At 46.1% G+C, this 15,675-nt stretch overlaps 1 protein-coding gene across 6 annotated transcripts in view; it reads right to left on the bottom strand.

Annotated features, from left to right (window-relative positions):
* Positions 1-15,675, bottom strand: part of CCDC149 (coiled-coil domain containing 149) — a 100,338-nt gene that overhangs the window by 35,745 nt on the left and 48,918 nt on the right. For 4 of the 6 annotated variants that reach the window (XM_023638282.2, XM_023638283.2, XM_070262535.1 and 1 more), the window contains exon 4: positions 14,607-14,714. The exons of the other annotated variants lie outside the window; for them this stretch is intronic. In XM_023638282.2, coding sequence (XP_023494050.1) covers positions 14,607-14,714 — 108 coding nt within the window. The remainder of the gene's footprint in view (positions 1-14,606; positions 14,715-15,675) is intronic. 6 annotated transcript variants of the gene reach the window in all.

The raw sequence follows: 15,675 nt of genomic DNA, 5'->3' as shown, positions 1-15,675 counted from the left end.
ACATCTCCCAGGAGGGTGTGTGTAGATGGGCTTCATATATGGATGAGTCCTGGGGACAGTTTTTTGCTGTCATATGGTTCCAACCTTGCCAGGAGTGCCTGCTTGGGGCATGCTCTTCCTTGTTCCTGCATGAATCTTGAGGGATTTGTTGTCAGTAGAGAAAATGGCGTTATTTTCAAGTCTCTGAAGGATTTAGGTGCAGGTGAGAGAAAAGTAAAAGTCAAGGTATTAACTAGATTGAAAAAATAAATAACAGCAATGAACTTTTTTTTTTTGAGGAAGATTAGCCCTGAGCTAACTACTGCCAATCTTCCTCTTTTCGCTGAGGAAGACTGGCCCTAAGCTAACATCCATGCTCATCTTCCTCTATTTTATACATGTGACGCCTACCACAGCATGGCTTTTGCCAAGCAGTGCCATGTCTGCACCCGGGATCCGAACCAGCGAACTCCGGACCGCCGAGAAGCAGAACGTGTGAACTTAACTGCTGTGCCACCAGGCTGACCCCAGCAATGAACTTTGAAAGAAATGACGACTAAAGAAAAGTAAAGAGCATTTTCAAATGACATCTATTTTGGGTCCTTATTTGAAAACCACTCAGTTGGATTGGACTAATATTTACTGTGCACCTACTACAAGCTAAAGTATCGCTGGGATTGGGCAGACAATGCTCCAGGCAGTGGAACAGCTCGTAAAGACCTGGCAGAGCACATATGATATTTATGTATACAAACAGCTGTGCTTAATGGAATCTAATTACTGTCAATCTGCATTACTCAAAGATTCTGTATTTACGAATCTGCCTATTCATAAATTTATCTGTAACCTCAAAATCAACATTCATGGCACTTTCAAATCACATGTGGATATGGGTGGACAAGCACAGAGTTGTGAAAAACGTGAATTGTCTGAAAGCCAGGTTCCCAGCTGAGGTTCAACAGGACAACACTCTGCTTTTGTTTCAGCTCCCTACCGTGGACAAGTGTCCTTTGTTGTGGTCTATTTAGCGCCACTTTTTTTTTTTCTCATTTTGTGCTTTTGACTGGTGTTTTGCTGTTCAAAATGGCCCCATGCGTAGGGCTGAAGCGCTGTCTAGTGTTCCTATGCACAGGAAGGCTGTGATGTCTCTTACAGAGAAAACATCTGTGCTAGCTAAGCTTCATTCAGGTATGAGTTACAGTGCTACTGGCCATGAGAATCAACAACACACATTTAAAGGGGTGACTTTAAACAGAAACACACATGGGACAAGGTTGTGTATTGTTGAGATGACGAAAATGTCATGACCGGAGGCTCATAGGAACCCAATCCTGCATTTCCTCTAGGAGCAGTGGTTCTGTTTTCACTAACCCAGTGTTCAAAGTGACTTTGGAGAATATCACAACAGCAAATAATGAGAATGAGCTGTACTAGGGGCAATGGTGCTTCTCGCAGAACTGGTTAATCCAACCGACAGCTGACGTGTGAAAATATCTTTCACGTCACACAATTTCTTGGCTCAGGACTTCAGAACCACAGGTGGATATACAGAAAGACAAACAGCTAACCAGATAAGAACCATTTCTCAGATCAAAGTGTCTGGGAACAAGAAGGCATGTGCCTTTTTCAGCATGAGGCAACTGGAGGCCAGTGATACTTTCCTTGATATGTGAAAAGCCAGACTGACAGCCCGAACTTTAAGTAATAAAACAACACTGTGGTTTCCCATTCACAATATGCTTCACCGAACACTTAATTTAGAATCACACAATTATGTTTGCTTAATGCCGATTAATTATTAAACATGTTTATTGAGGTCTGACAGCCATCAAAGAGAGTCATCTTGTATATACTGGATGCCTGTTAAGCTTCAATAAATATGCTAACAATCATTTGGTGTTTAACATGCATACAATATTGGCTATTAAATCTCAGGGCTGGACTGGTTGAAACACTTATTTTGAAAAGTGAGCCCAAGTTAGTAATCGCTGGATCATTGGTTGGGTCTGACACTAAAGTGCAATTAGTAGAAGGGGCCCAAGAAGGTGGCACCCAGCAGAGTTCTCCGGCCTTCCCAGCTGACAGCTCATAGGGTCCAGAGTCCGCTTGCCTATGGGTTCATGTCCTGGCTCCACAGTCTGTGAGCTGTGCAACCTTGGCACGTGCCTGAACTTCTCTGAGTGTTAGTATCCTTTGCTGTAAAAATACGACAGTAATAGAATAACTTTTTACTGTCAAGGGTTTGTAAGTAAGCATGAAGCAAGAGAGAGTGGAGTTGCATTAAATGAGCATTTAACTTGAGGGAATTCAAATATACGTGTTTGGCAAAAAGATGAGAGGGAGAAAAAAGAGGAGGAAGGGAGAGATGGAGAAAACAGATGAGAGAAACAAAAATTTTAGAAATTGAGTGACTCTACTCACCCCTGCTTTCAAAGTCCCAGCCTGAGAGTGAGGTGGCACAGTGACTGACAACATTTAGGCACAATCCTACAGTTCATATTTATACACAATGTTCCTGTTCAGGAGCATACATGCCCACGTGCCCTGAACTTCACGGACAATTTCAGGGGCCATCAAGGGGAATTTTGGCCAGACGCAAGCTTTTGCCTCTTACATGCTGCCTTCAGAACCTATTCCTAAGTAAGAGAAGACAGGACTTCTCTGAGACTTAGCACAGCCCCTGGACATAAAAAGCGCTTGATGAATGTTAGCTGCTACTACGACTACTGTTATGATGATCACCACCATCACCCTCCACAGTAGTCTCCCCACACAGACGCCTAATGGGGAAGTCCCATCTTTCTTCTAAGAGGGAGGAAGCAGAGCTCCCCCCGCCCCCCAAGCTTATCTGTAGCCTGCAGGCGATGATGTTGACTTCCCACCTTGGAAACGGTTAGGAAGCAACTGCTCAGGACTCTTAATTCCCTCAAACGAGGCCGTCAGAGCTCCACAGCCAGCCTCCCTTGTGCCAACACTCGAAGCGGATCAGTGCCCTGAGAGGCACACGCACTGCCACCAGTAGATGCATTCATTTCCTGATTTAGATGGAAATAAACGTTTATGAATGAATTATGGGTGTGAGTCGTCAGTTTATGGATGAGCCACAGCTGCAGCTGGGATGTGGCTGAGGGACATGGCTGCAAACGACGTGGCAAAATGGCTCTTGGATGCCCTTCCCCCATCCCACCAACGGGGTCCGACTCCTCTGCCAAGGGCCTGCTCAGACTCTGGTCCCCGAGCCCTCCAGTCAGAACGACGTGCTCCTTCCTCCATCTCTTCTCATCCCTCACAGCCCTCAAGGTTCTCTCTCTCGTCTTGCTGTCATTGGCCTGGATCCATTTTCCCCAGCATACAGTGAGAGGCCAGGAACAGCTATTATTCTCCAGGCGTTATCTGTGTTCAGATCCTGCTTCTGCTAATCCTAGTCACATGTCCTTCACAAGTCATCTAACCTTGCTGGGACCCAGGTGACATCAGTTTTTTTGAAAATGGAGATTGTCTTAGTCCATTCGGGCCACTATAACAGACGACCACAGGCTGAGTGGTTTATAATCAACATTTATTTCTCACAGTTCTAGAGGCTGGGAGGTCCAAGATCAAGGTGCTGGCAGATTCAGTGACTGGTGAGAGCCTGCTTCCCGGTTCATAGATCGCCGTCTTTTTGCTGTGTCCTCACATGGGGATGAGAGAGCTCTCTGAGGTTTTTTTTTTAAGGGCATTGATCCCATTCACAAGGACTCCACCCTCACGACCTAATCACCTCCCACAGACCCCACATCCTAAAACCATCACATTGGGGATTAGGTTTCAACATACAAATTTGGGGTGGACACATTCAGTCTATAGTATTTCACCCTGGCCCCCCCAAAATTCCTGCTCTTCTCACATGCAAAATACAGTCATTCCATCCCAACAACTGCAAAAGTCTTAACTCATTCCAGCATCGGCTCTAAAGTCTACAGTCCAAAGCCTCATCTAAATCAAGTACGGGTGAGATTTGAGGTGTGATGCACCCTGAGGAAACTCTTCCCCAGCTCAAACCTGCGAAACCTGTGCTTCCAAAATACAACGGTGGGACAGGCACACGATAGACACTTCTACTGCAAAAGGGAGAAACAGGAAAGAAGAAAGGGGTAACAGGTCTCAAGAGAATCCAAAATCTAACAGAGCAAACAACATTAAGTCTTAAGGCTCAAGAATAATTTTCTTTGGCTTGATGCTCTGCCTTCCAGGCCCACTGGGATGGCGACATCACCCCCACGGCTTGGCAGGACAGCCCTGGAGCAGCTCTCTGCCAGGGCCCTGCAGCTACGCTGGGCTGGTGTCTCAGCCCTGCAGCTCTGGGCATGCCCCTCCTTTGTAACCTGGGTGGAGGTGGTCAGCCCCCCAGACCCACGCCCTCTTGGCCTTTGGCGGGAGTGGCAGTGTCCACGATCTCTGGCTCACCTTCCCATCATCTTTCCACTGTCTTGAAGAAGCTGCCTGGCTTCTGCTGAGACGGCTGGTCCATACTAATCTTATCAAATGGTTGCTTGGCCACACCCTTCGTGTTCTCATTTTCTGCAATATGGATAGGCTGAGAATTTTCCAAATCTTGAAGTTCTGGTTCCTTTTTGCTTAACAATTCTGTCTTCACATCATTTCTCTCTTCTCCCATTTTATAAGCTTTCAGGAGAAACCAAGCCACTCCTTCAACACTTTGTCTAGAAATTTCTTCAGCTAAATAACCAATTTCATTGCTCACAAATTTCATCTTCCGTAAAGCAACAGAACTCGAACACAATTCAGCCAAGTTCTTTGCCACTTCATTACAAAGATCGCCTATTCTCCAGGGTCCAATACCATGTTCCTCACTTCCATCCGAGACCTCATCAGAATGGGCTTTCCTGTCCATATTTCTACCATCCTTCTGTTCAGGATTACTTAAGTATTCTCCAAGAAGATGAAAGCTGTCTCTACGGCTCTCCTCTTTTCTTGCTGAGCCCTCACCAGAACTGACCTTAGCGATCTCTTCCCAGCAATGTGGGCTTTTTCTAGCATGCACCTCAAAACTCTTCCAGCCTCTACCATTACCCAGTTCCAAAGCCACTTCCGCATTTTTAGGTATTTGATAGAACAGCACCCTACTTCTCAGTACCAATTCCTGTCTCAGTCTCTTTGGGCTGCTGTAACAGAATACTGTAAACTGAATAGCTCACAACAAGAAACATCTATTTCCCACAGTTCTAGAGGCTGGGAAGTCGGAGATCAAGGAACTGGCAGATTCGTTGTTGGGTGAGGGCCCACTTCCTGATTCATGGTCGGCTGTCTTCTTGCTGTGTCCTCACATGCTGGAGGGGGCAAAAGAGCTCACTGGGGTCTATTTTATGCAGGCACTAATCCCATTCATGAGAGCTCTGCCTTGAGGATCTAATCACCTCCCAAGGTCCCCACCTCCTAATACCATCACATTAGGTCTCAACAGATGAATTTTGGGGAGACACATTCAGTCTATAGTAAGGATAAAAGCTATCTTGTAGACAGGACAGCTATGTACGGCTGCCCAGCCTACACACTGCACAACTTCAACTCTGGGGGTCTCCATCCTCACAATGTGAAGATATAATGCAATGATCACTGTTGATGTATTTCTCTGCAGAGCTTTAAAAGTGCGATCCCCAGCTACAGTTGGTATGGTTACAATTCGTACACAGTGACTCTATTTGCAGGGTTACTGGGAGGATCCAACCAAAGCCCTGTTAACAGGAAGTGGACGCTAGCCCTTCCTCACCCCCAGTCCTCGTGTACTGCTGCAAACAGCACACCCAGGGAGAGGCCAGCACCAAACGGCATTTATTAAACACTCATCTGGCACAGTGTCATGCTGGGCAGCTTAATAAACAAGGTCCTGCCTCTCTTTTCTTTACTTTTCCTGTTGGTTTTCTCCACATCCTCTCCAACTGTCCCCTGACCTTTTGAAATAGCCTCAATAAAATTGGAAGGGAGAGCTTAAAAAGGCTCCAAGCAGGAACTCTATTGTGTATAGCAGAGTCCACATTCCTATATGATACTCCAGTTCTAGCTTTAAACAAAACAATTTGTCACTTTAAAAAAAAACACACAGGGGCCGGTCCGGTGGCACAGCGATGAAGTTCGCACACTCTGCTTCGGGAGCCTGGGATTCCCCTGTTTGGCTCCTGGGCACAGACCTGTGCACTGCTCATCAGGCCATGCTGTGGCAGGCATCCCACATATAAAATAGAGGAAGATGGGCATGGATGTTAGCTCAGGGCCAATCTTCCTCAGCAAAAAGAGGAAGATTAGCAGCAGATTTTAGCTCAGGGCTAATCTTCCTAAAAAATAAAAAAGAAAACACACACACACACACACACCAGCAGTTTTCCTTCTCTTCCTCCCAGAGCCCTGGAGATCGTCATGCGAACACCCATTAGTGTGTATTAATGTTCCTGGGTTAATGAGCACCCAGTTTGGGCCAAACAACATGCTAGAAGCTTTGCTTACACGTGATACCTCCACTGGCTTTTTGCTGCATTGGCATCAACATCAAAGCCTTTACAAGCGATGATGAGGCACAAGAGGAGCTGCTCCCACCCGCCTCCCATCCCCATCTCCCATCATTTCCCCTGTTCTCTAGCCACATTGGCTTCCCTTCAGTGCCTCAAACACACCATGCTCCTGCCTGCCACCGGGCCTTTGCACTTCCTCTGCCCTTTGAATCGCTGCCCACAGGTCTGTCCAGAACCTGCTTCTTTTGTCTCGTTCTTCTGCTCATCATCGTCATCCCCCTTGTCAGCTCCACCACGACAGGAACTCAGCTCATCAGATGCACTGAAATACCCCACACCCAGAGCAGTGTCTGGCTAACCGTAGGAAGTCCTCAGATGTGTCTTAAATATAGGCAGCCTCTCATCTGATGCTTCCCACAACTCCAGAAGGCCGACACCGCCCTGTCCTCTTTCCAGGTGAGAACCCCGGGGAGGCTGACACAAGCTCTGAAGCCAGGTCTCCTTGCCTGGGGCCAGGCTCACTCAGCAGGCCACAGTGTCCCTCACCGGAGGTCTCAGTCTCCTGACACGCAGAGCCAACATGCATGAGACCCTTCTCTAGGCCAAGCCCTGCCCAGGTGCTTACATGTACCAACCCCATCAAGTCCAAAAGCACCTCCAAGGTACTGTCACCAGCCCCATTTTCAGATGAGAAATCGACACACGGAGAGGTGAAGTAACTCGCCCACGTCACAAACATTACAAACCGCAGGGCTGGGGGTTGACCCCTGGCAATCGAGGGTTCTGGAGTTTATGCCCTCGCCTCTCTCTACAACTACAGCACTCACTGCACAGCCCTGCCCCCATGGGGCGTGTTCTGTGTTAAGTGCCTCATATAACTTTTTGTATTTAATTTTCCCAAAGTGCAGTGGACCCCTGCCATGCCTCTGTCGCCCCAAACTTGCTCCGCCTCAGGGGCTCTGCACCTCTTCCCTCGGTTACCTGACCCCCTCCCACCACACTTCCTTCTGGTCTCCGAGCAAAGGGCGTGTGAACAGATCTGCCTTCGCAGCCCACCCAATGTAAACAGCATCCTCCACTCTGCCCAGGCTGCACTCTACAGCCCCCTGGCCTGCTTTAATATTTTACTCAGCACTTAGCACCCTCTGACATATACCATACCCCATTAAATACAAGACTCCATCAACTTTAAGACCCACCATATGCACCTCTAAAAAGAATAAAAAGTACCAATCATAACTACATGATACCACTGACTATATCAAAGATGTTCAAATGTGAAGAACTGTGCATCTCAGAATCTGTGAAATATATTTGTCTATTTGCCTATTATCCATCTGTCCCACTAGAATTGAAGGGCCATGAAAGCAAGACTCATTGGTTTTGTTTACTGCCCTATCCCCCGACCAGAGGGTCAGGTCCTCGATAAAGATGTGTTGAAATGAATTGAACCGAACTACCCTCCATGAGGCAAGTACCACTGTTATCACCATGGTACAGATGAGAACAGCTGAGACACAGAGAAGTCAAGCAATGGGCCCAAGGTCACACAGCTAAGAAGCCCCTGAATCACCTTCACACAGTTCAGTACACATCACTCCCAGAGCCACAGTCTTTATGGCGCCCCACCAGGCAGTTTAGTGTAATTTGGATATGGTGTGCCATACAGTAAGCCTTGGGCAGGGAGATCTTTCAGAACCAGTTCTCTATGAAGAAGTGTAATTATAACACATGGTCTGCGAGATGAATGTCCAATACCATGCTGTTCTGGTCGTGTGGGCCACCCAGGCGCCATGAGCTCATACAAGCCAGGACAGGCACAAACATGGGCTCTGAGACCAAATGAGTCTGATGCATTTGCCAATAAAACATTAAAGAATGCAGAACTAGTCTGGCTGCTTGCTGAACTAGCTGAGTGCTACCTACAGTTCACAACCAAGAGCCCAGTTAGAATAAGATATGACAGGGCTGGAGCGGGTGAGGGCCCTTATCACTCATCTCAGTTCTTAGTAATTAATTCTTATAATGCCCCAAGGTGAGAGCTTTTCTTCAGAGCGCTCTCTTCATCTGGGATTCCTACGTCTCTGCATTCCTACATCTCTGTGCTTCTTTGAAGCATGAAGAGGAACGTTCACAGAGACTTCTCTGATCCCTCATCCTGGACCATTACAAACACCCACAGCTGAGCATTCTTTTTTGTAAACAAAGTATACTGTAATTAGTCACCTGCATGCTCAGTGGTCTGTCTTTATTGGCTCGTGGCTTTGATTTAATTGGCTTGCTTGCTGAATCCATCCAGAAGTCCCATGTCAATAGAGGTATGTTCACAGAAGGGCTCTATCGTTTTATGGTGCCAACACCAGATAAAACAGAGGTACTTAAGACCGTCAGCTGGTGTAACATAAAGCTCATTATTAAGGCCCAAACCCTGTGTTTATGCAATATCACAAACAGCTACATTTAAATTAGCCAGTGGGGCCCAGGAAATGCGGATGCATGACGCTGGCAGGAGCAGCTGTCCACCTGAACTTCCTTGCTTTTGAATACCTCACATTGTACTACTGTTCTTCTGCACTAAAGTTCCATAATGTGCATAATGAAGAAAAATAAAAGCAAATGGACAAGAAAACCAACAGCTGGCTGTCTCACCGGGAACAGGAGCTGCTTCTCCCTGGCACATCCGATTAGGTGCTATTCCACAAGGGGCACACGAGATGCAAGGAAGCTTCTGGGAGCTCTGCACCAAAGCAATAATGCTCGGTGCTGCCAAAGTCTGGGGTGACGATAAGGAGGGCTGAGTTTTGGGGATCCATATGCCAGATGCCAGGCTTCTCACCCCAATCTTTGTCTCTATCGGGAGGCACATATCCAGTTCAGTGGAAACAGTCAACCAACAGAAAGGAACAACTTGAGATTCCAGATGGAATTCTTGTACAAGAGGATTCTAAGCCAATCTGGGACCAGGGTGTGCTAAAGATACAGCAACGCTTACCGTTTATGGAGCAGATACTGGGTGCCAGGTCGGATGCTACATCCTTTACAAACACTTAACACTGCCTGCACACACACCACCATCATTAAATCTCATTGTGTTGCGTTCTTCCCAGAACCAACCACTGTCTGATCATCTTACTCATGCATTTTATTTTCTTCCTGTCTGTCTCCCTAACTAGAATATGAGCCCTGTGAGAGTGAGTACCTTGTCTTTCATATTCCTGGATGTATCCTCAGCTCTTAGAACACTGACCAGCCCAGGGTAAGTCCCCAATTATGTGTTGATGAAAAAACGATGAAATCTGACAATAATTCTACATGAGGTATTATTATCCCCATTTTACAGATGAGGAAACAAGCCTGAAGAGAAAATTGACTTGCCCAAGGCCACACAGACAGTAACTAGCAGGGCTAGAATATAAACCTGGGCCTAGCCATTTCCAAAGACAAACTATACTACACTGCACCTCTTGGCAGTGGCAGGCTGTAGCTGCAGGCTGGTCCTTTCTGGAGTGCCAGTCTCTCCAACCCCAAGTTCAGTGACTTCACTTTGGTAGCCTGGCACGTGTCATGGTATCAGTATTCACACCATGGAGATCGGCAAAATGCTACCAACCAGGCTTCCTCTTCCAGAGAGCTGGTTCACCAGCTCACCTCTCGATATTTGTGATTCCAATGCACTCTGCTAGATTTGTTGATTGACTCTTACTAACCCTTAAATTCTCCGAGATCTCCCTCTTCTTCCTAGTCCCCTTTCCCTGAATTCACTCTTTTCTTTAAAAAATTATTTTACTGGGGTCATACTGGCTTATAACATTGTGTAAGTTTCAGGTGTAGATCATTATATTTCAGTTTCTGTATAGACTGCATCATATTCACCAGCATCAGTCCAGTTTTCGTCCAGCCCCATCGCCTCTTCTTCCTTTCTTTTTTGAGGAAGATTAGCCCTGAGCTAACTGCTGCCAATCCTCCTCTTTATGCTGAGGAAGGCTGGCCCTGAGCTGACATCCGTGCCCATCTCCCTCTATTTTATACGTGGGACGCCTACCACAGCATAGCTTTTGCCAAGTGGTGCCATGTCCACATCTGGGATCCGAACCGGCGAACCCCGGGCTGCCAAAGCAGAACGTGCGCACTTAACCACTGCTCCACCGGGCCGGCCCCCCGCCCTCTTTTCTTAACGCCCAGAAGAGAAGGCAGGCACACCTCTGGGGCTGCAAGGCAAGCTGCAGTTCTCCCAGTGGGCGGCACTTCAGACTTGCAGCCCCAGCACTGTCTGGGTCTTTCCACATAACTGGTCCTTATTCCTCTCAGACTGACACACTGAGAGCCCCCGGCAACCCACCGTGCACAACAAGCTTCTCCCAGGGTGATTTGTGGACATGTTAGTTGTCCCTTTCCACATGCCTCCTCTTCCCTCGTTAACCTTTCAGAACTATAATTATCAAGGAAAGGGAGGGGCGAGCAGGTCTCCCTTTCAAATGCCTCCTCTGGTTTGAATTGGGGCTTTGTGTCCATCTGGGAGCACCGAGAAATTCTTAGGCGCTGTTCAGAGAGACAGCAGGTGGTGTCTGATCAGGGGACCACCACTTGTCACAGGAACCCCCGAACCCCACGTGGGTGCTAAGCTGCGTGTAAGCCAGGGGGCAACAAATCTTTCAAGAGGCTGTTTGAAAATGCTTTATGGCAAATAGGGTGACAAGGCTCTAGCTGAACAAATGGAAAAATTAGTCTACCTTAAAATACCCAAGGCAAGTAATTTCCTATCACCTTGTTTCTTAAATGTGCTTAATATCTAGAATCTGGGCTTCCCAAATTATGGATAAGGGTCATGAGTTAAAATGGCAACTCAGAGACAAAAATCCTCCCCTTGAACAGTCGCTCATAAAATGATGTCGTCAGCCTTTCTGTCTGCAATGGGGGAGATGGAGTCCGACAAGAACAATCACTAAGTGTTCTTGAACTTAACAGGCTGGAACAGCCTATGAGCAGGACCCCACCCGTGTCCATGAGGCTCAGCATCAGACCCCCTGCTCTCTCCACAGGGGCTCCCCAAGGTCTCCCACCATGGGTTTGGTTTGGTTTCTTCTTGGCTGGAATGGTTTGCTTTTCTAGCTTCTTTCCTCAAATTTCTAAACTACTGCTCCCAGCATGAAGAAGGTCACTGATAACAGCCAGAATTGCTGTCAGTCTGCTTATTTTCTTATATTCTTTTTCTTTTTTCTTTTTCTCTTTTCTTTTTCTCTTCCTCTTTCTTGAACGCTTTGCTCTTCGTCTCATTCCCTTTATTCATCCACTCATTCATTTATTCCATTCCACTCCTTCCATAAAGATTTACTAAATAATGTCTATGGATCAGGAACTGAGAATGCTAACTTCTAGGGATACAGTAGTACACCAGTCAGGAGTTTGGCCTGCAAAGAGTTTACCCTTGGGAGTAGGGGTGCCACTGTGCCAGCACAGGGGAAAGAGCGGGGCACTGTGGGCATGCACAGGACCTGCCCCTAAGAGTTAGAGAAGATTACATTTGACCTATGACCTGAAAGATGAGCAGGAGTTTACAGGAGAAGCAAAGGGGAAGAGTGTTCCAGATAAGAGCAAACAGCAGGTGCAAAGGCCCTGAGGGACAGGGCAATTTAGCTCCACAAAGAGGCTGAACTTAGCGCTGCAGGGCTGAAGTGTGAGGTAACTAGTGGCAAGAGATGCGGCTGGAGAAATCAACAAGGGCCAGATAATGGGGGGCCTGGAGTACCATGGCAAGGAGGTCAGACAGCGATGGAAAGGTTAGAGTAGGAAGTGACACGATGAATAAAAAAACAAAGGGTTAACTCATTCTCCTTCACAGTCACAGCCACCCTTGAACAGAGGCCTCCGAGTTTTTCAGAATGCTGGTGCCATTATCGAATGAGTAATCTGGCCTTAATGTTGATGACTGGGGGTGGGGGTAGGGGGAGGATGACCGTGACTCACAGGGGGCTGGAAATAAACCAGCCCTATAACTTTAGACGCAAATGCGAGTAAATGGAATCTCTGGGGCTGGCGGCAGTTGGTCTTTCTGAGGGGGAGAGGCTGGATACCGAGACGCGGGGTCTGCTGAACATTATAACATCTTCCCTGCACCTTTTGGCAGGTGAATACTTCCCAGGCCGTGAATATGAGTCACTAAATTCTAAACCTTAGATAAGAAAACAGTGTGATAAGTGTTTCCAGCTACTGGAATAAAGACCCAGAGCACAAGCGAATCAGGAAGCTCAGGCTGTGCCAATTCCAAAGAAGCTCCAGACTTGTGCTGAGTGTTACCCACACGCACATGCGCGCACGCACAATCGGGCATACACACATACTCACATTCACATTCATATACACACACGTGCACACACACATGGGCATACACACACATACATTCATACATACACATACACATGGGCATACACACACACATTCACATCCATATACACACACGTGCACACACACATGGCATGCATACATACATTCACACACACACACTCTCACATTCATATACACACGCACACACAACACACACACACACACGCCCTCCCTTTCTTTCTTTGAAATATCAGTTGCCAATGTCAATTCCTAAAATACCTCATACCTAAAAGGTGACACAATTAAAAGTGACCAAAGATGGGGTAGAGCTCTATTTAGGAAGGGTGGAGGTGGGGGGTAGCTCAGGAAGAAAAAAGAAAATAGGAAAAGAAGAAATCAGTCAGACAAGAAGAACCATGAATCCAAAAGTCGCAGTTGAAAACGTTTCAGTATTTTGTGGGTTTATAACGTCTCCAAAATTCCTGTAGTATTTTTACGGGTTTAAAGGAAACTACTGCACACACTTCCTTTTGTTCTCTAGAAAACCCCGCTGTTATCATTTGAGGAAGTGACTAAGAAGGTCTGGCCTTTAATTATTGACCAAACACCCAGGTTACAGAGCTTAAATCCTTTTAGTGATGCATAAAACCACATCAGGGGCCTGATTAGCTTGTCCAGTGTTAATTAGAACCTTTCTTAGGAATACTCTCCCAGTCCCTATTTCACAACCCAGAATAGTACAGCCTAATTTTTCAAATATATATTAAATCCAAGAGGTTAAAAAAAAATTTTTTAAGGCAGATTAAGTGGAGACGAGGCTACATAAAGAAGACTTCCGAGTATGCCCTTGGATCAAGCCAGCAGTACACACAAATCCTCTCTGATCTCTCGTTACGGAAGAGTTCTCTGGACAACCCAAATATTTCTGTGCAGTCTTTTAAGAGTTGGCATCTTTCAAAATGGCGCCTTCCAATAACCAACAACTCCCCAAAACAATGAACGTCAACACCATTTGCCAAGGAATTTGGTAACGTTTGAAAGACATTTCCCAAGATGGCACCTTCCCTGTCATGGAGTTTTCTTGAGTTAAACTCCAACCACCATCTCTGTCACGAAGGCAGAGAGTTGAAAATGAATCTGTCTTGGCAAAACGGGAAATCATTTGGGGGATAGAATTAAACTTCAGTAGTTTTTCTTCTTTTTCTCGATTGTACTTTTGTCCACAGCTTCAGCTGGGGGACAGCGTGCACACACTTAGTTTGGAGTTTATGAGTTCATATTTTATAATTAACGTTGCCAACAGGGGACTTTGATTAATACCAAGCAGTGGATTTTGAGCAATGTTCCATACAAATTGCCAAATTTAGCAATAAAATAAATTGGTTATGTGAACATAATTAGTAGGATGACTACTTAAAATTCAAAACCAAATGTGAATAATTCCAAATCATCTGAGCCACAAATCCATTATTTGTATAGAAGTGGGGAAGTATAGCATTTGGGTTTTATTTTGCCCTCAACCACAATGTTATTCACCACCAAGCTGAACATAATGAGACTTTGACAATGGATTGTGACAATATTTTAGAGCAACTAGAAACACACACATACGCGTGCGCGTGCACCCACAAAGGGAATGTAATAAAGATAAGAAATGCTAAACTGTGAATTTTCATTGCAAATGTAAAAATCTAACAAATTTTTCAGCAAATGCTGCATTACATTTTTCTGATGTGCTATACATAAACCTCTAGCGCACAATTACGCAGCGCAGTTTTTCCCTTTAAATATTCATGGTACCTTATTGTCGCCCTGGACTTCTCCGAGCCTTTGCTGAAGTTCTTTAATTTCTTCTCCCAGATGTTTATTTCGGTCCTGACAATCTCTCAATAGTTGTGCAAGATTAGCCTGGAAATATCAACACATTATGAAATACAATCAGAAACGGAGGAGTGGATAAATGTGGGGCTTTATTAGGCTTTTTGAGGCTGGCATCCAAGCCCAGCTGAACCACACAAAGCCCATTAGAGTAGACACATAGATGAATGCAGCCAGCGAGTGTGCAAATCACGCCACTGCAACTGCACGGAGGGAAATGAAGTTGGCCTTGAACCTCAATTTGGGGATGTTCTTTGTTTCCAGAATGGCTCGCAGACAAGTGATGGAGGAGCAAGTCAGACTTGGCTTTAAAAAACAAATTTTTAAGAGCTCCTCACTAAAAATCTTGAAAATGGACATAGAGTTCCATTCTAAAATTTCAGCCAACAACATAGGAAACGTTTCATTTCCTTGTTTATATAGTTTTCTCCTTTGAGTAGGTCTTGTTTAACAAACTTTTCTTTGCTACCTCAATGCCCAGAATTTCGATCATACAACGAGGCAGCCAGAGAAGAGACAAGTGACGTGCGACAATTTCAGAAGTCAGGATCCAGGGGTAACTCAACAGTCTCCTGGGCTGCTTTTCTCACCTCTTTTTCCTCTCTTCTAGTTCTCACGGTACCAAAGAGCCAGGATGATCACTTTCCAGTTGCATCTTCATAATGTCATCCCTTCCTTACGATTTGCCTCCTGCTCAGACCCAGATCCCTCTGGCCCACGTGGGTGGTTCTCCACTAGCCAGCCTCCCCCTCTCGGTCCAGCTTCATCTCACACCATCAGTGCCCCTTTCCCCAGGGCACCTGTGGAGCACCTTTTAACCACGCGCTGCCCTTTTACAAATTCCCTAAACTGCAAGTGCTAACCCTCCCTGACTACATACATGCTTTCATCCACCGAAGCCTTTAACTCACCATGCCACCTTGCCTCACGTGGTTTCGTGTTCTACAGTACGATTTGTATTTTGCTGGCTGTAACTTGCTCTAATTCTCCC

This window comes from Equus caballus, chromosome 3, assembly GCF_041296265.1.
Source record: "Equus caballus isolate H_3958 breed thoroughbred chromosome 3, TB-T2T, whole genome shotgun sequence".
Lineage (NCBI taxonomy): Eukaryota > Metazoa > Chordata > Mammalia > Perissodactyla > Equidae > Equus > Equus caballus.
Note: the sequence above shows the minus strand (reverse complement) of the source record. Positions and strands in the feature narration are given on the sequence as shown.